Source organism: Candoia aspera, chromosome 1 (assembly GCF_035149785.1).
Source record: "Candoia aspera isolate rCanAsp1 chromosome 1, rCanAsp1.hap2, whole genome shotgun sequence".
Classification (NCBI taxonomy): domain Eukaryota; kingdom Metazoa; phylum Chordata; class Lepidosauria; order Squamata; family Boidae; genus Candoia; species Candoia aspera.
Window position 1 is genome coordinate 187207404 of NC_086153.1, and position 26579 is coordinate 187233982.

Consider the following 26579-nt stretch of genomic DNA (forward strand, 5'->3'; position numbering starts at 1 on the left):
ATCAATTGCATAAACACCCCAGGGGCCCCAGCCAAACCAAAGGGTAAAACCTTATATTGGAAAGCTCCCAACAGGCAATTGAATGCCGTTTTCCATTCATCCCCCTCCCGGATCCTCACACGGTAATAGGCTTCCCTTAAATCCAGTTTTGAGAAGATTTTCCCCTTTGCCAGATGTGATAACATATCTTTTATCAAAGGCAGGGGATATTTATTTGATATTGAGACTGCATTGAGCCCACGGAAATCGGTACAGAGTCGTAATGTCCCATCCTTCTTCGGGCGGAAGAGGACCAGTGCCCCCACTGGCAAGCTAGCTGGTTCAATGAACCCTCTTGCCAAGTTCTTGTCCACAAACTCCCTTAACAAAGTTAGTTCCTTCTGAGTCATTGAGTAAATCTTTGGCTTAGGCAATTGGGTGTTAGGCACCAGCTCAATGGCACAGTCAGTTTTCCGATGAGGAGGCAGTTGATCCGCTTCTTTTTCCCCAAACACATCAGCAAAGACCTGGTACTCCTCCGGTTGACCCTCAAGAGGAGGGGTTGGGTACTGCAGAGTCGCAGCTGCCGCTACCCCCACCACCTCCTCTGGGGCTTCAGTTCCCTCTGGTGCTTGGTAAAATCTGTCCCTAAAGGTTACAGTTCGATAGACCCAATTTATCTGAGGATTCTGCTGGACCAACCATGGGACACCCAAAACCACCAAAGGACCCCCCACTGGAGCCACTACAAATGACAACCCTTCCCGGTGGCTACCCATCTGCAAGGCTACCAAATCGGTGAAATGCGTGACCGGTTTGCCCCCGGCCATGGACCCGTCCAATTGGGTGAAAGTAATGGGTCGTTGCAACAGAAAGGTGGGTAACTTCAAGGCAGCTACCACGTCGGGATGCATTAAGCACCGTGAGCACCCAGAATCAATCATCGCCCACACTTCTATCATCTTTGAACGGGATCCCAATTTTACTTTCACAGTGAGAATGCGATAGTTGCCACTCACTGACACCGGCTCGCGCCCCTCTTCTACCACCTGCCCTGCGGCACCCTTTAGAGCAGGTGGCTGGTGTTTCCCACTGGCTGTAGCAATTCTGGTTCACCCTCGTCCCCGTAGAATGGCATGCTGTCCAGCTCGCTGTCGGCCACAGCTGCTTTCATTTTCCTTGGTAGAGAAGGGGACTTCGCAGTCGATTTCCCCTGCCAGTCCTCACTCTTCGCCCTTGGGCATGCCGCCGCGTGGTGCCCCTCCTTGCCACAGCGCAGGCACTGCCCCTTCGCGTAACGCCGCTCCTTCTCCTCTTCCCAGGAACGTTGTCCGGATCATCCAAAGGAGCCTGAGGGGTGGGTGGGCTTGCCATCTCGCCCCAACTTCGTTGCTCGTCTCTGCACAAACACCTCGTGGGCATGTTCAGCCTTTCCAGCGAGCTGGATCCACCCGTACAAACTATCAGGGTCATCTCGCCCCAGCGACCAGCGCAGCACTTCGGTGTTTAAACCATCTTTGAACAGCTCTATGACAGTTGCCTGCGACCAATCTTCCACCTTCCCCGCTAGCGCTTTAAATTCCAGCGCGTAGTCAGCCACCGTTCTCGATCCCTGCTTGAGTTCTTTCAAGGCACGCTTCGCCCACTCCTTTGCTAGTGGATCCTCGAAATGATGCTGTAGAACCCAGAGAAATTCATCGAATTTCTCCAGTTCAGGGGCTTCCGACTGTCACATCTGTACATACCAGTCCGCTGCCCTCCCCTTCAGCTTGGTGGCAATGGTGATGATTTTCGCTTTTTCTGATAGAAAAAGCGACCCCCACTCTTCCATGTACCCCTTGGCATTCGTCAGGAAGAACGAGAGTTTTGTCGGGTCTCCGTCGAACTTGACAGAGAAGTCCCTCAATCCTCCGCCCAACAGGCTGCGTCCCCCCACTGGCGGTTCAGCTGCTCTGACAGGTCCCGCCCGCCTCCGCTCAGGGACGGGCGGCGATGCTAGTTCCACCCTGGGAGCCCGATCCCCCTCTTTTGGGCGAGCTCCCCTTCTCCATTCTGGGGACTGTGCCTGGGAGGAAGGGGTGGAATGCCACTGGCTTGACCCCTCCTGCACCTCTTTCAGCGAACTCAGGTCCATGCTCATTTTCTGCAAAATGAGCTCCAGGGAGTCCATCTTCAACTCTAGCACCTGGATTCGGTCTGGAGTGGGGGAATCCCCCCTCAGCGGCACCTGTACCACCGTTGGTGACAGCGGGTATCTCTGCCTCCAGGACGAGCCCCTCGCCTCCGAGAAGTCCCCCCGACTGTCGTCCCAGGTGACCAGTTCGCCCGGGGTCGTGACCATGGTCTCTGGCGCGGTCTTCATGCCTGTAGCTTCACCTTCAGACCCCGAACTCGCCTCCTCTCAAATCGCTGAGAGTTCTCCAAGGGGGGCTCTGTCGGGGCGCATCATGGTAGAATCGGGCTCTCCCTCACTCGACCCCTCACTCTCCATGAGTAGCACATCTGGATTGGTCATCGCCAGCACTCTGCCTCACAGGATCGGATGAACTTGTCTTTTCCTGGATAGGGGCCAGCGGGATTTGAAGTTTTGGATTCTCAGCTTTATGTAATGGTGGTCTATCCCAAACACTCAGACTCACAAGAGGTTACTTAAATGAAATCTGGTTTATTAGGGAAATTATGACAGTTACAGAGAAAGCTGAGAATGACTAAAAGCGCGCCAAATACAAACTAAAAACCCTCGCCTCCAAACGTAATCCCTCCCTGCTACCAGCCATAGCAACCACCCCCCTCCCAGGTGCTAGTAACCGTTTTCCGCACATCCTGGGAAAACAACCTTGAATACATGAGATAACCCAAATACATTCCAACCCAGCAGCCAACAGATAAGAACTCCCCGAAGAGGAATCTCCCTCCCTTCTGAGATCAAACACATATCAGGCTAATGACATGCGAAATGTTACGATGTACCAAGCACATTGAAATGGTGAACATGACAATGCCCATGAAACCTTCGCTCACAGGAAGGGGATGAGATATTCCAGGCTCAGCAAGGGTTCCCGCCCTGCGGCGCCTACTGGAAAGTCCGGTCAACGTGCCTGGGAGGAGGAGAGGGAGCGCCGCTATGCAAAAGGGCAGTGCTTCCGATGTGGAAAGGAAGGTCACCGAGCGGCGGCGTGCCCGAAGGGCAAGACCGATGATCATTCGGGAAAGCCGATGGGGAAATCTCCCTCCCTACCCAGGAAAATGAAGGCAGCCATGGCTGAAACTGAAGTGGAGGAGGTTCCTTACTTCGGGGGCTAGGGGGAGCCTGAGCTACACCAGCCGGCAGGAAATGCCAGCCACCTGCTCTAAGGAGCGCCTGTGGGCAGGTGGTGGAGGATGGGTACGAACATGTTTCGGTGAGTGCCAACTATCCCACACTGAACGTGAAAGTGAAGTTAGGCTCCCGCACAAGAACCGTTGAAGTTTGGGCATTGATCGATTCAAGGTGTTCGCGTTGCTTGATGCACCCTGATGTGGTGGCTGCTTTGGAGTTGCCCAGCTTTCCACTGCAACATCCCATGATTTTCACCCAGCTGGATGGTTCTACGGCGGGGGGAAAACCAGTCACCCACTACACGGGCATGGTGGCGTTGCAAATGGGCAGCCACCGTGAGGGGCTGCTGTTTGTGGTGGCGCCTGTGGGGCATCCTTTAGTCATTCTGGGGATTCCTTGGTTGGTCGAGCAACACAGGACTTTGACTTTTGGGGATGATTTCTATCAAGCCCCTGGGGAGGACGACACTCTGGTGGCTGCAGTGGGGAGGGCGGCGGCAGCAACCCCGCATTTCGCTGTCACCCCACTGGAGGGATTGCCGGAGCAATACTAGGGCTTTGCAGATGTGTTTGGTGAGAAAGAAGCGGACCAACTCCCACCCCATCGAAAAACTGACTGTGCAATAGAGTTGGTCCCCGACGCTCAACTGCCCAAACCAAAGATTTATGCCATGACTCAAAAGGAACTGGCGACGTTGAGGGAGTTTGTGGACAAAAACTTGGCCAGGGGTTTTATTGAACCAGCAAATTCGCCAGTGGGTGCCCCCATCTTGTTTCAAGCGAAGAAGGATGGGACATTGAGACTTTGTACAGATTACCGCGGATTAAATGTGGTCTCGATATTGAACCAATATCCTCTGCCATTAATAAAAGACATGTTAGCACATCTGGCTAAGGGGAAAATCTTCTCTAAGCTGGATTTGCAGGAAGCCTATTTCCACATCTGCATACGGAAGGGGGATGAATGGAAGACTGCTTTCAATTGTCCACTGGGTTCTTTTCAGTATAAAGTTTTGCCTTTTGGGTTGGCGGGGGCACCAGGGGTGTTCATGCAATTGATCAATGAAGTGTTACATGAACATTTGTTCAAGGGTGTACTGGTCTATTTGGATGATGTTTTGATTTATACTGAAACGGAAGAGGAACATGAGCGCTTGGTGAAACAGGTGCTTAGCAAATTGCGAAAGGCTGAGCTCTATGCTAAGCTTTCTAAGTGTGAATTTCATCAGACTCAGCTTGACTACCTGGGGTACAGGATCTCTGACAAGGGCATTGAGATGGATCCTGTGAAGATTCAAGCCATTTTGGGGTGGGAGCGCCCGCGCACCCGCAGGCAGCTCCAAAGTTTTCTGGGATTTTCCAACTATTACTGCCAATTCATCCAGGGGTTCGCAGAAATTGCGTTGCCTCTCACTGACTGCCCGTGAGAGGCAACGCAATCCTTACAATCACCAACATGTTGCATTTCATGAAGACTTGGAATGTTCCATGTCTCTGCACTTTTTTTAAAAAAAACTAATTTTGTTACTACATATTGAAACTATTAAAATATTTTCTGTAATATAGAGAAAACATTTAAACAACAAAAAAGTAGGTTTCCCAGCTGATTTGGGGCAAGGGTTGGTAAAAATAAAAGTAAAAAAAGAAACATTTTGTGGTGATCTAGCATTTATATTAAAAGATGATGGTTTAATAATTGTTGAATATGTGGTGAATGTTGACTTCTACTGGTAATTCTTCAGAATTTAAGAGACCCAAGGGAAAGTGCTGGAAAATACTGACATTATAAATAAATTTCGAAGCCGAGTGACCTTAATAAATATTCAGATATTCACCCTCAATTCCATCATTAACTCATAAACAGTATCTACTGTAATTATTTGCATATAAATACAAAAATAAGTCTTTATTTATTATAAAACATGTTGACATTTTTACTTGACATAGTGGCCATGAAATAGACTTCACCTGGACTTCACCATGTACTTAACATATTTATGGTAACTTTCCCCTTGTAAAATAAGAATTCTTGGCAAGAGTAAAGGTTCTATATAAAATATTGGGCAACTTTTCTTTGAGTGTGTTCGGATCAGTAGTTTCCATGCACTGCTACATGAGCCTCAGGCGATAAACAGAAGTATTGGAGATGGGATGCAACTTGCTTCCCCAAATCAGGAAAGGAAGGAAGATTGGGGAGGAAGGGGAGAGCCACCCACCTCAACTGAATGCTCTAAGGCAAAGAAACTGAACATCTCTGGACATCAGAAGAAGCAGCTTTGGACAGGCTTAGGGATCAAAATACATTAACAATTGTTGCTTTTTTCTTCCATCACTTGAATGGGGGTTTTGTTTGGTGTACTTCACGTTCAGGGAAAAAATGCTCCCACAAACACTGCTTCAGCCCCAGTTATTCCTCCCTCACTATACGGACATATTTCTTGATTTGTGCTGGAGAAGACTGTTTTCACAATGACAAATCCAGTTTCAGCCCTAGTGAGCCATCAGTCTTATTTTCATTTACAGCTCTATTGTCAACTGCATTATTGCGAGTTTTAATGTCTTTAACATTTATTATTAACTGATAAATAGAATAACAGAACACTTGGAAACATGTATGTGCATTTGAAAAATAGTGGCCTTTGGGTTTCTATCTTCGTGAGAGACAGGTACTTCAATACCATTATTGGTAGTGGAAGCTAACATGTGAAAGTTTGAGTACCACTGGTTTAAACTAAACTGGTTTAAACTTTTTAATCTACAATGAGCACTATTTAACTCTAATAATTCAGTGCCTTATAATGAGCCAAATCAACAGCTTAAGCCAGTGCTTCCGAAACTTTTTCCTTCATTACCTCAAACTGCTTACCAGAACGTAGGTAAAACACTTTAAGTCAATTTAATGGCTTCGGGTGTCATTGCTCAAAGAAAAACCATTTTTACCCAATTTTGGGTAATTTACCCAGGTTTGGGAAGCACTGGCTTAAGCTTTTAGACAAATCCCAGGCATTAGCTTGCTATTTCTCAAAATGTTAGAATGGGTAGCGGTTTCACCTGCCGTTCCGAGTCATGCTCCTCACCATTCCTCATCAGCCTTAACACTTCCTTCCTGGCCAAGGCTGAACCTGGAATTAACTTTTAAAAAGATGGGAGGAAAGGGGACACAGGGCAGGAACAGCACATCTCAACCTAGGATAACTGCTGGAGCCTACAGCAGGTTCCTTCATTGCTGACCTGTAAGACTCAGTTATAATTTTTTGAGGGATTGAAATAAAACTACACTGCCAGGTAAGTTAAGATCGGTGTCTCTTAGAGTGCACTTTACCGAGGATCCCCTCAAATATGGAGCTGGCACTTAGAGGGGAGATGACAACAGTGCTGCTATTCCCCTGCAGAAAACTCTTCAACCTAAGTTACTGATGGAGCAGTAGAGCTTACAGTACTGCCTTGGAAATGGGAGCTGCAGAACACTCCCCCAAGGGTTGAGATGTGGTAGGGGAATATTTTGAATGTCACTGTCTGGGTGTGTCAAAGGTCTGTTTCATAAAGGATTAAATGCGTAGGAGCCCCCAGCTCACAGAGTTTGGTCTACTGGTTATGGCAACAGGCTGAAAACCAGGAGGCTGTGAGTTCTAGTCCCACCTTAGGCATGAAAGCCGGCTGGGTGACCTTGGGCCAGTCCCTCTCCCTCAGCCCAACCCACCTAACAGGGTTGTTGCTGTGGGGAAAATAGGAGGAGGAAGCAGCATTAGGTATGTTCACCGCCTTGAGTTATTTATAAAAGTAATAAAGGTGGGATAGAAAATAGATGACAGACAGACAGACAGACAGACAGACAGACAGAGATCCTTGACCAGTCTGGACCTCACTATGCATTTCATAAATGCATTTCCCACTTGTGTAGAAAGTAATAGCTTTTAGTAGAAAAATCAATAATACCCGATTATATTTTTCCCTTTGCTGAAATTTAGAAGGAAATGGGATTATAAAGAGCATTTAAATTAGTCCAAAGTTCAAATATAATGCTTCTTTGATTAGAAAGTTTAAAGTTTAGAACTGTAACCAACTTCGTATCTTACTGTTAAATCAAAAATTATCTTTAAGATGATTCTTGTTCTTTGAAGACTAAATTCTATTATGGACCTGAGAGAGTAGCTCAGCATGGTCCTGGCTCAAGTGTGGGCTGGTGATAAGATGAAGGCGATGTCATGAGGACATGATGTTAAAAAGAGTTGCCTGTATTAATGAGAACAATCCTGATGTCTCCCTTTTATACAGTAGCAATTCTTCCACCTTGCTCAGGTAAAGGAAGCAGTCAGATCTGTTTAGTAAATAGCTATTTATTCTGAATTTTCTCATTTTAAACAGCTGAGGAAAATAGCTGTTAGAATAAATCAACAGCAATTTTAATTCCCTCTTTTTTTTTCTTGGCAAAGAAGACATTTGCAAAGTGATAGGAAGTTTTGTTAGAATTAGTGTCTTGACAATTAAAACTTTAACATAAACCTACTGATACTTTTTTTTTTTAATGCTGAACATTGGAGAACATTCTGGTAACTCCGAACTAGAGTTGGGGCATGCAATCTCATTAGCCTTGTTACTGCTCTGTGGCCACCCTGATCCCAGAAAATCAAGAAAATGATCTTGGTTCCTAGAGGAAGAGACTGAAGCCAAAACTGGGTGTAGCCAGGGTTCCATGCTGACACTGCATGTTGAAGTGGGAGGATGACAAAATAGACAGGAGTGGAGCCTGGAAGGGTTATACAGTACAGTATGTGGGTCAGGGAAATGGAGAGGGAAAGAGGAGAGAAGAGGCAAAGTGATATGGCAAGCAGAACTGGTTAATGTACCTTTAGAAAGATCTAGGCTGTTCCCTGTGAGGGGGAATTTCCTTGCCAACTAAGAGGACTGTACCTGAGGCCAATTAGCAACCTCTATATCTGTTCAATGGATGATGAAAATCAACATCATATCAATGCCAAGAAGCATTTTGCCATAGCAAGATAAGGCAAAGCCATAACTGTTGACTTTCTGGTAAGTCTGAGCCTTTTGGTTTCTCCTTACTCATCTTTCCTGACAACAGTGCTCCACTGGGCAAATAAAAGATTTCTTTTTAATGGGATTTTTGCACCCATTCCACTGGAGGCCAAAGCACTTTATGATAATTCCTTTGTGAGATGACTTTTTTTGTAGTAAATGCTAATGCTCCTGCATATCCACAAACCATTTTAGTTTACTTTATTTCATCTCTTCTAATGGATTTCATTATCCCTGCAGACTTCCCCATATGAAGTTCCACACAAAGAATTTGATTTCCTTAACAAACTGAGTAAATATTAACTTAATGACTTTTTTGAAAGTTTGCAGTTGGGGGAAAAAAACACAGTCACAAGATTGGGAAGTCATTTTTCTTCTGGGAAATTCTCCACAGAGCCATTACTATAATATGTATAAGAATCCTCATCTGAGGCCCTGATGGAGATCTGGGAATGTGTGTATGGATATATAATAACTGAATATACGAACAATGGGAAACGTTTGCTACTTGACGTAGAGCGGTAGCGGAGCACACACGCTGATCCTTCGGCCGTCATGGTGCATAGTTTTCAAAATAAGTCCAATTATATTGGCCCACGAGGCAGAAAATCTCACAATAGCTCTCCTGATTCCTTGCTGTAAAAATACAGATCTAAGAAATAGAAGAGTAGATGATTTGCTGCCCTTTCGTGACAGGGCAGCAAATCTGTTGTCTGAATCGCTGCCTCACTCTAATGGAAAGATACTCTGGAGAGAGTATATTCCAGATACTCCTCCACAGTGGTCCTGAAGGTTCTGTGGTTAGTTGTGGAATAAGAGTTTCTTATGTAAGTCTGTAAGATGGTAAAATGCCATAATCAAGACAAGCAAAAATAAATCCACTAGAATGCTAAAGCAGCAACACCTCTGGTACTTGTAACCACTTGACATCCAAAGTCGGCAAGGCTGTGCCTTAGCAACGGGTCAGATTCTTTTTCATTCAGAGCCTTAAGACCAGTGCCGGCTCAAGGGAGGGTGGCACCCCTAGACCACTTCAACTGAGGGTGTCACCGCCCATCAATGTGAAGATTTTCATTTTTAGAATGGCTTGGAAGGAGGGACAGCGTGAGTTGGCACCCTAGGACAGTGCCTGCTCTGCCTTAGTCTAAAGCTGGCCCTGCTTAAGACTATTGTGGGAAGGGTTTTGTTCTTCTCTCAGAGTCTCAGTTCTGCTAAACAATTTTATTCTGAAGAAGCTTTCCCTAACTGTCCTCCAACCTGGCATTCTTAGCAAGAGGAAACAGCTCATATAGGGAGAATCGTTAGCGTACAAACAATTAAGCCACTGTTAATTCGGTATTCCACTAGCTGAAAGATGCAGTTAGTCCTTGCTTAATGATTCTCCTGTTTAGCAAATGTTCAGAGTTATGATGGCGCTGAAAAAGTAACTTTACAACTGGTCCTCGCCCTTACAACCATTGCAGCTTCCCTGCTGTCACATGATTGAGATTTGGGCACTTTGCACCCAGCGGGTGTTTACAGCAGTCACAGAGTCCCATGGTCACATGATCACTATTTGTGTGCTTCACAGCTGGCTTCCGACAAGCAGAGTCAATGGAGAAGCTGGCAGTGAGTCGCAGTCACATGTTGTCTTGCTTAACAACTGCAGGAGATTCATTTTATGTCTGCTTTGCTTAGCAATGGAGTTGCCAGTCACAATTCTGGTACTTAAGTAAGGATTACCTGTGCAAGAAAACAAGATCATTTGGTGTAAAGTACATATTTTTTATTATTCTATTTAAAAAACCATTTAGGAATGGAGGCTTGATGAAGGTTGCAAACGGATACTAGAGAGAACTAAAGGACCAGGCAGAAAAGAGTTAAAATGGCTAAGCTGGCTATAACTTTTTCTGAAAGTTTTTGAAAACTGGACTGAGATATTAATACTAGTATTTCAGAAAGGATACAGATTCCAATGGATAAATTTTTAGAAGATGAGGAGAAAAACTTTAAAAAACGTTCACCTGACATAGACATTATTGACTTTGAAGGCATGGAAGACACAAAATTGAGATTACCAAAATGGGAATACAAAAGACAAATCAAGAGAAGGATCTGGACATGCAACAGCTGTGACAAGAAATCCTGAATGATACCTCTTTATACGATTTGCAAAGTAGGCTGGTGAAAGCTTTGAAGACACCTCTTGAATGCCAAAGATTGACATCTTTGAAAGATCAAATCCTGCGATGCCATTGGAATGATTTAAAGGTCAAGACTGTGAAGAGCAAAAAGAAAGAATATAAAGTTGGACTATTTGATCAGGGATAAACTATTTGTTTGATATTTCTGATAACTCCTAATGGACTTTTTGCTGAACTAGGACTGAAAATATGATGATTTCTGGATTGTATATAGATTAAATTCGACTATAGGGAGAAGATTTTCTTATTTGTAACTTTAAAAGAGGATGAAACGTTACTATATTAGCTTATGCTCAGTGTGATGAAGGTTGGAAGCTTTATTATTGTCTTTATTGCCTTTTTCCTTTCCTTTCCTTTCCTTTCCTTCTCCTACTTCTTTTCTTTTTCTTTTTTCTTTTTTCTGCACTTTTGGAACTTTTCTTTTTGTTTTTTCTTCTAGTTTAGTTTGTATTAGTTTTTACTATGTTTATTCAAAACTTCAATAAAATTATTTTTTTTAAAAAAGGAAATACATGGGAGATACAAGCAGCTGAAAGAGCAGACGTTCTCAAAAAGACTACTGTATTTTTTTGATTTACTTTTCACAGTTGAAACATGAATATGGCTATTGGCCAAACAAAAAATCTTGTGAAGGGTATCACATACTTCTTTTCTCTTGCAACCATGCTAGGTGGGATACCCCATTTAATTCCTAATCTGTAGAGCTAGGATCCATTTCAGTCTTGATGCGAAGCTGAATAATAGTCCATCTAGTTTTTATCCCCAAGTCTCAGGTTGATTCTTAGTAACAAAGGACTGCTTTCTGAAACCACGGAGCCAGTCAAGATAGACAAGAGATGGACAGAATTAATCAGGGTCTACACTTGATGTTTGGCAATAAATCTGCAAAGACTTCTACTCCCAGTCTTTTCAAAATTGCAAGTAAAATTGTGGGTCATACTTATAATTGATCTTGTAATAATCAAATATATCTGACAGTGTTCCTCGCATAAAATAAAGGTATTTATTATGTTACTTTGATAAGGACCTTGTATTACTCTGCTTTGCAGTTTTAGAGAATTGTAGCAGAAAATCTGATATACTCTAAAGGAAAGTGGAAATAACCTTCATGAAGGAAGAGAAGAGCCATCAAGGAAGGAAAAATTATAACTCAATCCTAGGAAAATTGAAAGCATGAGAAAGAACTCAAAATAACCTAATTTTATTCTGTTTGGTATAAGATGGAGTATAAAGAAACTCTGGCAGGCTTTCAAGATTCTGTTATTATACCTTACAACGATATAATAGGATTCCTATAATCTTTGTGGTGTCTGTTTCCTGATCTGGCCTACCTCAAAGGGCCAACATGTACCAAACTTCAAAGGTAGATTTGTGTCCACAGAGTACATGCAGGCTCTGTGTTTTGGGAGAAGGGGAGGGAAAGTACAGTAGATGTTGGCTCTACTACAGAATCACCATTTTGCTTTCAGCTCTGTTCCAAATTTCAGCTTCTGTTTTGCACTTGTCTCTAGTTTACGGCCCTTGAGGTTCTAGTAAAAAAAAGTTCCACCAGCTTGAAGTGCTCGTTCTTGAAACAGACAATACTGAGGTAGATGAATGCATGATGTGGATTGGTATAAAGTAGCGTTCTATCGAATAGAGCAATGGTTGCCTATACTGTTGTATGGTAATGTGGGCGGAATGCTACTGTGTAGATGCGGAGACAGAGTTCCAATTATTTAAGAATCTTGAATGTTTGCTGCTTATTTTCCTGTTTGTGCTGTCTTCTGCATATGCATTTACAGGAGGCTGTTGGATACAGAGGACGAACTCTCAGATATCCAGTCAGACTCTGTTCCGCTGGAAGTACGAGATTGGTTGGCATCTACCTTCACAAGGAAAATGGGGATGACAAAAAGGAGGCCAGAGGAGAAACCCAAATTTCGAAGCATTGTGCATGCTGTACAAGCAGGGATCTTTGTGGAAAGGTAAGCTTCATTCCTTTGTTAATTATATGACAGCAGGTGAATGTGTCACCAATATCAGTATCCTGATGAAGAGACACAGGCAGCAAGAAATAATTGTTTTTCTTTGCAGAATTTTAAACATGGCCTTCTTTTTCAAATACGGTATTAATCAGCTGAACCGAACTGAACAGGTTGGGTGTTATCAGTCCTTGAGTTTGAAAAAGTCTGGACTCAGATGTCATGCCTGGGGCCTTTTTATATCAAAATATGTTGACCTTTTAAAACAGAATTAAGAACAAGCATATGAATATTTAAAAATATAAATAGCATTGAGTAAGTCTTGTTGAGGAGACCCAGTCTGGTGTAGTGGTCAAGGCATCAGGCTAAAAACCAGGAGATGGTGAGTTCTAGTCCCATCTCAGACTCAAAGCCAGCTGGGTGACCTTGAACCAGTCCCTCTTTCTCAGCCCTGGGAAGCAGGCAAGGGCAAACCACTTCCAAAAAACTTTGCCAAGAAAAAACTGCAAGGACTTGTATTTCCAGGGAGTAAGAGAACAGAAAAATAGTAAAGAAAAATTAACTGTTAAGCAAATATACAATACAATCCTTTATTGACAGATTGGTTCATTCATTTGTTTTATCCTCATCACAATTAATATTTGAAAGAAGGTCTGTAATGCTTGCATATATGAAAACAGAATGTAATATTGTGCTTAAGTTACCATTTGCCTGGTTCCTTTTGCAATAAGGCACGACTGACCGAGGATTAGCATTTATCCATTGGTATAGATACAAAGAAGAATTGAGATTATTAACTGATTTGATAGCCAGTTGAAAATACAAGTATCTTGCTTTAGGGAAAACGGTCTTTCACGTGATCTTAAGAGTTCTGTATATATTATGTCTGCTTTCATAAAACTTAATAGGAACTGCTCCCAGAGAATAAAGATATCACTTTAACTGTGAGGTACTGTAATTTATTCTTTATTTCGTATTTCTTTCTTCTAGAATGTATCGAAGAACATCCAGCATGGTTGGTTTGGCCTATCCAGCTGAAGTAATAACAACTTTTAAGGTTAGTTCAGTTCAGTTACTGCACAAAATACATTCAATCTCTCTCAGTAAATTTATTGAGAGAAATAGGAATCAAATTTATTGAGAGAAATAGGAATCAGATTTTTTTTTCTTCCTGTACAAATTGCATGGAAAACAATGTTCATGTTCTTAACCTTGTTTCATAAGGAGATCATGACAACAGTGGCATATTTACATTTAGTTAGTTCTGCTATCATTCTGCATATTTCTGAGGTTATCGATCCATTTCATAATGGTTATAGCTGATCGTTTGATTTCAGCTGATCTTAAGCTGCTACAAACCCAAACATGGCCAATGGCCATCTCAGCAATGTGGTTAATTCACATTAGATTATGTACCAGAGTATATATTTTGGCCATGAAAGGAAAGGAAAGTGTTTCTTGTTTCAACTAATCAAAATATGGCTGTTTTGAATACATATATGGACAATTCCCAAAAGACTGGGATTGTGATGCTTCTTCTTTTTAGGTGCAAGGTCATTTAGACATTATTACAACAATAAGGCTGTTCTGATTTGAAAGTTGTTGCATTTAGTGATCATTGTTGTTGTGATTAACATTCTAGATTAGAATTCATTTGCAGAGGGAGGCCTACTGTGTTTCTACTGTTTCCTTCTCCATTAACCAAAGTTTTGCCAAAGTGATAACTTCTGCACCAAAAATGTTGAGGGTTCCTTTCAAATAGGCAGTCCCCAACATGCCCTGTGAGGAGCCACGAAGAAGTGCTCTCCTGTGAGAATGCCATGCTGCTTCTAGGCTGCCCATGTTGGTTCAGCTGTGAGGAGAAGCTGAGAAACAGCAAGGGAGCAAGGTTCCCATAGCAGCATTGCTGACCTCAACATCATATACTAGTAATGATCTTATTTCCCAGTGCTTACATAGCTGAAACAGCACTGGCCATGCACAAGAGGGAGGTGTCATCTGCCTAGGAATAACTGCAGCAAAAAGGCTGAGTGGAGAAGGAGAACTTCTGAAATGGTCTATGAAGAGTTGAATATGTAGTTGCAGAAGGTTGACTGGCTTTTTATTGCAGGTCCTATGTGGAGGCAAGGCAGGATGACCTTTTCTTCTGTGAAGAACCAAGCAAATAACTTGGTAGAACTTGGTGGATAATGAAGAATATGATATAGTCCAGCTTAAGCATTTCTAGATTTTCAGTGGAGGATATTTTAATACCCAGTGAATGGTTCTACTGGTTCTACAGTACTGAAAGCACAAAGTTTAGGTGTACCTAAATCATACCATCCCTCCTTCTCTCCCTCTCTCTCCCTCTCTCTCTCTCTCACATGCATTGCATTAAGGTTAGATTGGCCATATATAATGCTCAAATAGCACTTCACATAATCTAATGATATTAAAGCAAATTATAAAATTGTATGAAAAATATTATATGAAAAAAAAAATCTGAAAATCCATAAGCACCTTTCCCCCTCCTTTTTATAGGATGTTGACAAATGGTCATTTGACGTATTTTCCCTAAATGAAGCAAGTGGAGGCCATAGTCTGAAATTTATGATGTATGAATTATTTACCAGATACGATCTATTGAGCCGTTTCAAGGTGAGATTTTTCTACAAATGCATATTTAAAAGACAAAGGGTACCTGGTCTTTCTTACTTCCTCATTAGCCTTGGTAAGTGGAAATTCCCCACCTGTCCTCCCCCTGCCCTCTCATATGCCTCTCTAGCAGATTTGGAGGCATATAGGGAGCAGTAAGAGAAGAGGAAATCCATAACAACGGTGGAATGCATTTGCAGCACTCCTTAAATTCTCAAATTCTTAGATAATTTAATCTGAATTTCATTTGATTGCTTGTAATAATGGAATCCTTTCTGAAAATGATCAAAAAGCAGAGAAAGAATGGTGAACCTACTCCTGCTATGCTTCTGGGATGTCCTGCTATGATGAACTTGGAGGAGAATTGGGGAGTGAAGTCCTGCCTATGAATCATGTATCATACAAGTTCATCTGCCATGAGAACAAAGGAGCAGAATAGACACAAGTTGGCACGCATTATCTTATGTATGAGAAAACTTTAAGGTTGAATGAATCAGCTCTAAGGTTGTCATGAAATGAGAACTTGTCAAAGAGCAGCATCTAAAAATATTGCAGGCACTGAGTCTCCTTTCACCTGCTGAGCCCCAATGATGGGTAAGTGCCTTGAATAGGAAGCAACAAATTGATGGCAGAGGATGGGAGACTGAGCTTTCAAAAGCCAAAGGCCAGGACTTCAGATTGTAAAAATGATGGGGGTCTCCTCAATAATAAATCCAAGTGAGGTTCTGTAGGCTTTATCTTAGATAACAACACAAGATTGGCTCTATAGTGTCTCCTTTGTTCTTGTCAGGAAGATTGTTTTTGTTGTTTTTGAAAGCCCAGCTGGAACTGCTTGGCACTGTATAATGATTGCATAAAATCATGACTGGTTTATTTCTAGCTTGTTCCATTCCAAAAGCTTGGAAAAAGATGGTTCTCTGCCTGTTTGGTGTGGTTCAGAATTCAAACAATGGTATTGCTATTTTTTAATGATACAAGGGAAACATGACTTTTGGCATAATTTGGCCATTAAAGGAAAAAGAAAGGGAATGCCTTTGCATCCAGATGATCAGACCAATCAGCCATAGCTCTTGTTTCCTTTGTCAGGAGATTACTTACTACTGTTTCCATAACATGTCCTTAATCCTCAACCTAGCTGAAACACAACCATTACTAATTGTGGGAAAAGTCACCAAACAAACAAAATGTGTGCAGGAAGGGTGCTGGTAAGGTCTGGGTGCTCCATCCCTTTTTTTCCCCGAAGGACTATCAACCTATCAACCATGAGATGGCAGCAATGTTGAGAGACACCAACTGCAAGGTGATGGTTGTCTGGATTTGTGCTGCTCAGATGCAGTTGCTGCATAAAAATGTTCTTGGAGCCAGAGTTCAAGAAAGGGGTTTTGGTGTGTGAAAGGCATGTTCATCTGTGGGGTGCTCTCAAATATATCCATATAATTTCTATAAAGTCATCACTGATCTGTCAATCAACTGAATTATCCATCACTAGGTGACAGCAAAGGGAGATTTTCTACTTCTTGGCTGCCATCTAGTGGTCTTCTGGATTTCTTCAGCCCAGATGCAGCAGCTGGAGAAGTGTTGTTGAAGAGCTGAAATAACTTTACTGACACTTGTGTCAAACTACAGTGTATATCTAGTGCTGATCATCCAAATGGAAAAGGAAAAATGTACTCTACATTCTACAATGAACTCTTGAAAAGAATATTCCATGAAGAGAGAAACTAAGGAGTCAGGACTTCCCCAAGAGTAGCACCCACCAGAAAGGGAATTCCTCCTGACACTAGCTATGAAAGCACAAAAGTAGAGACCTTTCCATTACATGTTTAATTACTTGTGTTAAGCGAGGGATGGGTTAGTCAATTTCAGAGTGTCATGCTCTGCAGATCAACCAGTCAACCAACCTCTTCTTTTGGGGGGGGGGAAACGAAATAGCTGCAGAAGCCAGGTTTCCAGTCTCCCTTGCAGCCAAAACAGCATGGAGCCCAGGGCCCAGGCAGAAGAGGGTGGTCCTGCAGCAGACCTGCTGGGCCAATTATGGGTGAGCAAATAGATGCCCCAACCACATCACTCAAGCTTTCTCTTCCATGTGCCTTGGGTTGTCTGGATGGGAGGTCTTCTGTTTTCCCAGGGAAAACACTACTTTGAGCAGCCTCAGCTTGCCTCGATAGCACGCTGGCTATGAGATGAAAGCTCTGCACTGAGGATTCAGCAAGCAAGGCAAGTAAGCAGGCTGTGTGGATGAATTCTAGAAGTCACAGCATTCATTAGACCAGTGGAAGTTGTGCACTGCATACACAAGAAATATGCCACATTGAGATAATGTGAGAAAAAGTAGGTAGTTGCATTAGGAGATGACCCACTTCAATTTAGCATAGAGGTCTGAAAGTGGTAGAACTGGCCATTTGGGACTGGAAGTATTCATATTCCTATGTTTTATCAGGGCAGGTGCAAAAAGTTTATTTCAGAGTATTCACATCTTCATGTACTTTTCCTCTTTTTCTGGTGACATTTGGAGGCTGAAATGGCAAAACCGACTATGCATGAAATCTTTCAGACCTCATACTGGCCCCTGTTGATCTTGGATATTTCTCCTCTTCCTCTTCCTCTTTCTTTACTTTGGTTTTTGGTGTTTGACTCTTGCAGATCCCTGTTCCAAGTCTCATTTCATTTGGAGAAGCTTTGGAAATTGGCTACAGCAAGTATAGAAATCCTTACCACAACTTGATCCATGCAGCTGATGTTACCCATACTGTACACTGCATCATGCTTCTGACTGGGATCATGGTAAGGGACAAGAGCTACAGTATTAGGGTCTCTTTCTGTGAACATTGCTAAGAATCTCATAAATAACTTGTGTAAGGATGAGCTATAATTGTCTTCATGTTCTCTTGAAGAAACCCAGGATTATGTAAGACATGTTGATTCTTTGTTGGCAGAGATGAACTATTTGCATTACAGATGATGGTTTGTTTGTTTTTTTCTTGATTAGCACTGGCTCACTGAACTGGAAATATTAGCCATGATTTTTGCAGCTGCAGTCCATGACTACGAGCACACTGGGACTACAAACAACTTCCACATTCAGACCAGGTAGGTATGACACTTAGTAGTTACAGCAAAATTCTGGTCTGGGAACAGGCTCCAAATGTTGCATTTATATGAGGTTTGCAGGCGACGCATTCTCACCCTAGCAGTGCCAACAGTACACTGCACAAAACTCCCTCTAGTACAAGAGGTGCTGAGTTTTAAGACAACGAAAGGGGCACTGACTGAGAGCAAGAAGCGAAAAGAGACAAAGTAGGCTTTTTTAATCACGTTTTATCACCACCCATCTCCCCCAGCCCCCAAGGAGGGATTCTGGGGGGTTTACAACAAAGACAGAGTTTAAAATTCAATACCATTAATAATAAATATTTAGTACAATAATACAATAAATATAAATAGTCAATAAAAATGTAAAATGTAAAATTGAGAGAATTAGTTACCCTGGAGATGCTTCAGGTCTGCACAGTTCAGAAGGAGAACAATTCTGGGTTTATACAGGCACCAGAACATCGGACTGGTTCCCATTTGTGAAGATACTGTGGTCCAGCTGCACTGCAGACCCATTAACCTTGTCATGGGACCTGACAGCTGTGCTGCCGTGTGTCATGACACAGTCTCTCCCGCACTGGTGTCGTCCTCTGCCTCTCCTGAAGCAGAGGACTCCGTTTCTCTCACCAACCACATGGGCTGGCCATCGTTCTGTTTAGGGTTGCGTTCGCCAACGCAACACATGACTCCAGGAATTAAACTGATCTATTTTTCCAGTATCATATCTGCTTTCCAGGCAAAAGCTAAATGCAAGTTTTTACACCCCATCTAGTAATTCTAACTCTGAGCCCTTTTCTATCTGGATCTAAGATACATTGGCTTTGTGTGCTATGGTCGCGGGAAAACACTCCTTCCATTCAGAGTCCAATAGAAAAACCAAAGCAGAGTACATTTGCCGTTTCGGACTGCTGTGGTACTTCTCATGCTTCGAAGTGCTGTTCTACAGAGCTGAGGAGGCAGGGTAATGGAAGAGTCTCCGAGGCTGCATCATTTTGGACAAGGCTATGGGGGGATATTTTGAGTGCTCCTCTGACTGTTCTGCAACTTTCACCTCTGTCTTTCTCTCTCTCTCTCTTATATAAAATATATAAGAGTAAACGAGAATGAGAGAAACAGAAGGACCAGATATGACAGAATCTCAGCTCTGCCAGGAAATAGTGTACACGGGAGAACTCTATTACGCCTCTGAAGACCCAATCGCTTCAGGATTATACCACCACTATTTATTGCATGTTTAGACATTATACAATGTCCTAATCAGGGGATGTGTTCCTATTCTCCAATATATTTGAATGGAAAAGGAAGAAAGAGAAATACTGCCATTTTGCTACCGCAGTAACAGCTTCGTTGTAGTCCTATAGTCACTACAGTTTCTAAAGGTTTTGTAGCCTCACGGCCAGCTGGTAAAGTGTTTGCTTGGTTTCATCTCAACCAGCCATCATTCCACCTACTAAGGGAACAGATGGAGAAAACCAGAGTCATGCTGTGAACTTCTGACTTATTAGTTCCTTCTCTGCATTTAGGTCAGAGGTTGCCATTTTGTACAATGATCGCTCTGTTCTTGAAAACCACCACGTTAGTGCTGCTTATAAGATTATGCAGGAAGAGGAAATGAATATTCTGATGAATCTAACAAAAGACGAATGGAGGTAAGACTGGAATCCTGATTAAGACATCATTCATATTATCCTAGTTATCAGAAATACAGTGCTCATTGAGTGGCTGCTATGTCTCTATAAAAGCATAAAGTTGTATCTTCTAATGTTGGTGATCTGCATCATGTGGATGTTTTTAACCCCCTAACAGTGCTGTCTTTCAATACATGAGTTACTCAGGTGATGTGAGAGCCAACCAAATCGTGTTCAGTATTGTTGGGGTTACAGTATAGGTTTGGTGGACTTTACCATTGTAGAAAGCTACCCTGTCTGGGTTACCCAGGAAGCAATAAAGAGGAAGACAAGCCATCACAATCAACTCCCTCAAGATCCTAATCTTATCTTAGATTAGATTAGAGAGAGACATGAAGCTCAGAATCCAAATCTGTGGCAGTGGTGGGTATCAGTGAGGGACACTAATACCATGGTTTCAGTAGCCAAACACTGGAGCAGCAACATCATTTTCAGGAAGAAAACTATGACATCACTCAGTAGTTCAGCATTTAATATCTTGTGGGTGAACATCATCAGGGACTCTATTACAAAACGCATCTGAGGTCATTGGAAGCTGCTGTAGCTGTATAGCCCTGGTGCAGCAGCCAAGGTCTTCCGATCTTAAACTACGGACTAGATGAATCCTGATGAATTGGACATTGTAGTAAGAGAGCTCTGTTAGACTAGGGAAAGGAAGGAAGAAGAGTCTTGTAGGAAGAAGAGTCACATTAGTCTATTGTGACCAACCCCCCCCCCCGCCCAGAAATCTGGTAGCACCTTTTCAAACTAATAAATTTTATTATTTTTTAAAAATATATTAAACATTTATTAAAATAAATTAATAAAAATGGTTAATCAGAAAAGTTGCTGCCAGGTTCCTGATTTTGATAGCAGCTTTTAGGACTAACCAATCCTTACTTTTTCCTCTTACGATTCTTACTGCCTGAGTTCTAGTCCCATCTTAGGCACAAATTAAGCTGGATGGCCTTGGGCCAGTTAGTCTCTCTCTCTTTCTCTCTATCTCTCTCTCAGCCCTAGGAAGCAAGCAATGGCAAACCACTTCCGAAATCTTGCCAAGAAAACTATAGGGACTTGTCCAGGCACTCGTCAGGAATCAAGAGACCAAGCTGCCCCCCCCCCCAAAAACTCCTTACTTTAAGGCATAAGCCTTCATAAGTTCCAGCTCATATCATCAGATACATACCATGGCTTTACTGTTGTGGAATTATGATATATAGGGAGGGGAAGGGGAAGGCACAGTAGTAAAAATTTAGCTAGAACATTTATTTATTTGTTTATTTGTTTATTTATTATAGCTGCCCAACTCCCATGGACTCTGGGTGGCATACGAAATTTAAAATTTAATCCAGACAGACATCTTTTTTCCTGAAATGACTACTAATTGGCTTCTCAGGAGCTCATGAAGTGGCATAACCCTGATAATGACCTCAATGTTATTTATCCTTCTTGGCATTTGGTATCACCCACTGCTTCAACAGGGGTGGGATGATGGATTTTCAGATGGACATAACTGAATCTGGCCCAAGTACCCATCTGTCAAACACTGGTAGATATATATTACCTTACTTTATTATAACTTTTCTTGAAAAAATAGCTTAGAATTCTTTCAGATATAAAAATCCTTCTCAATCTCTCTCAGAAAGTCATCAAAAATTAAATGTAAAAATAATTCACAGGTGGTAACCACACTACAGCTCCTTAAGTTTGTATTACATTTATAAAAGTCTTTCTAGATTGTATTGGAGAAGTTGTGACTAAATGAGTACATACCACCCTCTTTTGTATCAATAGTTATTCATTTTGGTTGAAAGTTTATAATAAAATTGAAAAAAGTACACAACTGTTCAATTAATGCTCAGGTGACTTTATTGTTCGTTTTCCCCCAAAACATGTAAAATGATGAAGCACAAGGCATTAATTATTTAATTGTAGTTGTTATCTGCTAGGTTTACTTCAGAGGGAAAAGACACACCCCAGAATAACCGACAAATCCACTGCATCTAAAGATGTCTGGATGAAGCACTTAAAATATATTAATTTTACTTTGTTTGCCCCAGTTTAAATTATTTAGATAATGAGATCATCATGCAAATGACACATTCCATCATTTATAATGAAATTATGCATGTAAATCTGTTGTTACTTCAATGATGTAAATAACTATAGTGATGGAAGTTTGTATTTAAGGAATGTTCAGGAAGAACAGACTCTCCCTCCCACAAATGGTCAATTAAATCAAGTTTTTACCTTTCTTTGAATCAAAGATATTTAAAAGTGTAGGAAATAGCTTTGGCTGAAAAATTAAAACAGTGAATGAGAATCTAAGACACTTTTAATGAAAGCTTATTCACATTTGATCTCCAGTTTGGTCTAGTGGTTAAGGCAACAGGCTAGAAACCAGGAGACTGAGAGTTCTAGTCCTTCCTTAGGCATGAAAGCCAGCTGGGCGACCTTGGGCCAGTCTCTCTCAGCCCAACTCAACTCACAGGGTTGTTGTTGTGTGGAAAATCAGAGGAGGAGGTAGTATCAGGTATGTTCGCTGCCTTGAGTTATTTATAAAAATAATGAAGGAGGGATAGAAAATAAATAAAATAAAAATAAATAAATATTTTAGTTATCTCAACAAAACAATTCTTAATAAATTATCTATGTCTGCACAAATATCTTTTTGCATCTTTTTTATTCTGCCAGATTAAAAAATTACTCCAAGCAGTTTAAGTCATGAAAACATAAACAGAATTAAAACAGAATTTAAAACATTAATAGAAATAATAAATATGGATGTTTAAAACTGAATATTTCTCCTTAAGATCACAAATGGATTTATAAGTGCATTTTTTTGTTTTTCTGTAGTTTATTATTATGACAATTTTGTCATTACAATGTAGTTAAATGTAAGTTTTAAACATGGGGGACAGAAAATTGATTTGATTTTTCTATGAAAAATGCATTTTTCTGTAAAGAATTCATTTTAAATGCAGTTTTGAGCCAACAGCTGAACATAATCTGGAGAACTGCACAGCCTGAAGGATGATGGCATTTGATCCCTTGTATTTACATGAGAACCATGAATTGGGTCAGTTCACTGAAAAATGCAGAGCCAGTGAAATTCTCCAACACCTCTAATGAATGCCAAGGCATATTCAACTGCACCCTCTCGTTATAGCTGAAATGCAACTCCTGAGGGTTCAAGCAAAAGATCATCTGAAAAATTCTTTGCATGTAATGTAGAGAGGACAGAGATTGTAACTGGAGTGTTTGGACAAAGAGACATCATTCTATAACAATATTCCTAAGGGTTTCACTCCATCCTACCTTGTAAGGCAACACCCCTCACCCCCCAAAATCTGACCATATGTTACCATAGCTGCACACTGTCATTCAGGGATAGCAATCTATTTAAATTCATTAAATTTTTACGTTGATTCAGAAGCCCATCAGTTTTTCAGCAGAGGGCTTCCTTAAAGGCTCCCTAATAATACTTAAAAGTTACCATGAATTAAAAGTAGATTTTGTGCCCACCTTATTCAAGAGGGGGTTTTAAAAACAGAAAGTCACAGGAGTAAATGCTACAACTGAGATTTTAGATAGGGAGATGGATTCAGGCTGCTCTGCCTCAAAGGGGTGTAACCAAGAGATGATTTTTTGCATGGGATGCTAGAATTTTTTGATATACTGTCTTTATCTCCCTCTCCCTCTCTCTAATACACACTACCACTACCACTAGCAACAACAACAACAACAATAACAATAACAAAAAAACTGGGAGAGGACAACCTTTTGTTTTTTTCCTAGAGGTTTGTGCTTGAAGGTACGGGAAATTATATTTTCTGCTGATAGCTGCCAGCAGATCTCATTTACTGATCATTATTTGGTTACATTGCACTCTCTTTCCCTCTCAAAACTTACAGAAAAAATGGCCTTAGGAAAATATTCCTGACCATACATGGTCCTAGAATATGCTAACATCAAACCACTTTGTATTACTCACTGACCAGCCCAGGCATTTACATATGCAAGATAGCAGAAGCTAGTAGAATAAACCAGAACCTATAATCATAAAGCAAACTTATCCCAGACATTTAATTGAAAGGAAATTGCCCATTACTCATCAATAGACAGATGCTACATGGCCAAGGTTGAGAAACACTGCCCTAGAATATGTTTCCTTTCCAAAATATGAAAGGGCAATCTTAACAATTTGAGGTGTTTGGGGAAGATTGTACTAAATGATATACCTGTTTGGAGTACCATGTAAAGACTTTTCTATCACAAATTTGGTTACCTCCTTCATCCACCACCTCTACCACTTTAGAGTGTTTTATAAGTATGATCACTCTATTAAAGATCTTAACATGCTAAATTTGTTTTCTTTCTGCTGAAAATTTAACAGAACCAATTTCAGGCCATAAAACAATGGGGCTGTGGGCCAGATTGCCCATTTCTGACCTGTTGGTTGCTTCTGTCTGTGATTGCCAGTGAGATGGTTACATACTGATGTCAGAATTATAACTAAGTGTAAGTCTGCTCACTGCCGTAGCAGGCAAGCAAGAGAGCCTCCCATAGTATCTAAACCTCTGATCACAATTTTGAAAAGAATTGCAGTAAAAGGAATATAATGGTATTAGTAAGGTTATATTTTTAAAGCTGACGAGCCCAGGGATTGAAGGTGACAGATCATTGTTTTAAGCAGTTGTTCCTCTTTCTTAATGTTGTTTTTGCTTCTGAGAGATAAATGAATCAATGCAGTACAATCCACATGCCTCAGTACAAAATTAATGCCATTGTAAGTTAGCCACTTTGATTACCCACAGGGAGCTGCGCAACCTGGTTATTGAGATGGTTTTATCTACTGATATGTCTGGGCATTTCCAGCAAATCAAGACGATGAGGCACACTCTTCAGCAACCAGAAGGGTAAGTGGCTTTCTTTCATCCTTCCTTTTGTTGCTGCAGGCCGGGTAGTTTAAATGGCGCCCCCAACCTGGAGCAAGGCTCACCTTTGCAGAAAGGTAATGAGAGAATGTCTTTGAATGGACAGGATAGACAAAGCCAGAGCCATGGCCCTGATCCTCCATGCTGCTGACATCAGCCACCCATCCAAACTGTGGGATCTGCACTACCGATGGACAAAGGCCCTGATGGAAGAATTCTTTCGACAGGTACTAATCCCAGTCTAATCTGAAATGTATTTATAAACATTTCACGAGCCATGGCAAAAACGTCCAGGCATTTCATCATTTCATCAATTTTCCTTCTTTAATTTTTTGTAATCCAGTCTTTTAACTGCAAATTAAAAATGTAAGTAATATCCTATATAACATTGACATCAATAATTGAAACAATCAAAGGGCAAGAGCAAAATATAGGAGCAAACAGCAGTCCAAACCTGGACTTTCAGCATGAAAGAGTTCTTTTCCCAACATCTGAAAGTTGACATATTAGGATCAGGAAGGCATTGCATGGGGGCTTCCAAGACAGGAAAAACCTTTCCGTGCTCCTCTCCCATGTGGTGGTAGGTATCTGGAGAAGAGCTTTGCAGGAACATAGGAAGAAGAATAAATCCCTTTGAACTGTTTTCCAAAGTGGTTGTACTGGCATTCAGTTCCCGAGAAATGGGTGGGGTTTTTGGAGGTGCCAAAAGAAACCCTTCAACACGTTGCTTGTCACAAAGTAATAAAACTAACCCCCTTTTTTAATTTTGGAAGTGTGCATGTTATTTTTATAATCTAGCACAGTGAGGTTTCAAAGGATTCAGATACACCAATAATTATTAAATCAGGAATAAGCATTGCTCATACGTCACCCTTTTCTTTCCCTTGTGCGTCCCTAGGTTTAATATTTAAGCATCGTTTCCTTTTATATGCAAAATTATTGTGTAATGCAGCTTTCTGCAACCTGGTGCTTTCCAGATGAACTGGAGCTGTAATTTCCAGAATGTCCACCCAGTATAGCTATAAAGCTTGGAAGACACTAAATTTGGAAGGCTGGTTAATTATTAAATTCCAGCTGGATAAACCAGGAATGGAAATGTGAATGGGGAAGAGATAAAAATATGAAAAGAAACCAAACTTATTTATTTGATTCTAAGCACATACATTAGAAAAAATTAAATTAAATTAAAATGGTTGCTTTTAGCAAATGCAGGTCTGTTTAAAGTCTCAGCTGCAAAAAAAAAAAGGTAGAAAAGAATGGTTTAGCCATTTTTGCTTGGAAAAACACTGATTTTATGATCTTGCTTTCCCTAAAATAATCAAGAGTCCCTACAAATATATTTGTGTTGGACATAAGTAATCACACATATTACATTCAGTTAAGCACTTCCTTGAACCTTTAAGTCCAGAGGAGTTTCTAAAAAGTGTAATTTGTTTAGATTAAAAGATGGAGGCTTTGTCTTTTGCTTTCAGAGTGCTCAATCATTTCTTTTGTTGGTGTTTATGGATTGCAGACTATTAGAGAGATCATCATACAATCGGGACATTCACATATACCCTTTGGTCACATAATTAACTTAAATGCAGCCCCATTGTTCCACCCAGAATTTTTTTTTTAATTTAATTCAGTCAAAAGTGAAAGGTTGAAAAAATTCAGAAGAACCACTAGCACGGCACTAGTGTTTGTGTGTGTGCCCATCCAAAGAACAAGCACAACACAAGGTTTCTTTTAGCTGCTGCTATTATTATTATTATTATTATTATTATTATT

At 41.3% G+C, this 26579-nt stretch overlaps 1 protein-coding gene across 2 annotated transcripts in view; it reads left to right on the top strand.

Moving 5' to 3' along the window:
* The window catches only part of PDE1A (phosphodiesterase 1A), a 150594-nt gene that overhangs the window by 108829 nt on the left and 15186 nt on the right, over positions 1-26579 (top strand). For both annotated transcript variants that reach the window (XM_063318104.1, XM_063318105.1), the window contains exons 3-10: positions 12299-12481; positions 13469-13535; positions 14999-15115; positions 17756-17896; positions 18102-18202; positions 19729-19854; positions 24690-24791; positions 24916-25036. In XM_063318104.1, coding sequence (XP_063174174.1) covers positions 12299-12481; positions 13469-13535; positions 14999-15115; positions 17756-17896; positions 18102-18202; positions 19729-19854; positions 24690-24791; positions 24916-25036 — 958 coding nt within the window. The remainder of the gene's footprint in view (positions 1-12298; positions 12482-13468; positions 13536-14998; positions 15116-17755; positions 17897-18101; positions 18203-19728; positions 19855-24689; positions 24792-24915; positions 25037-26579) is intronic.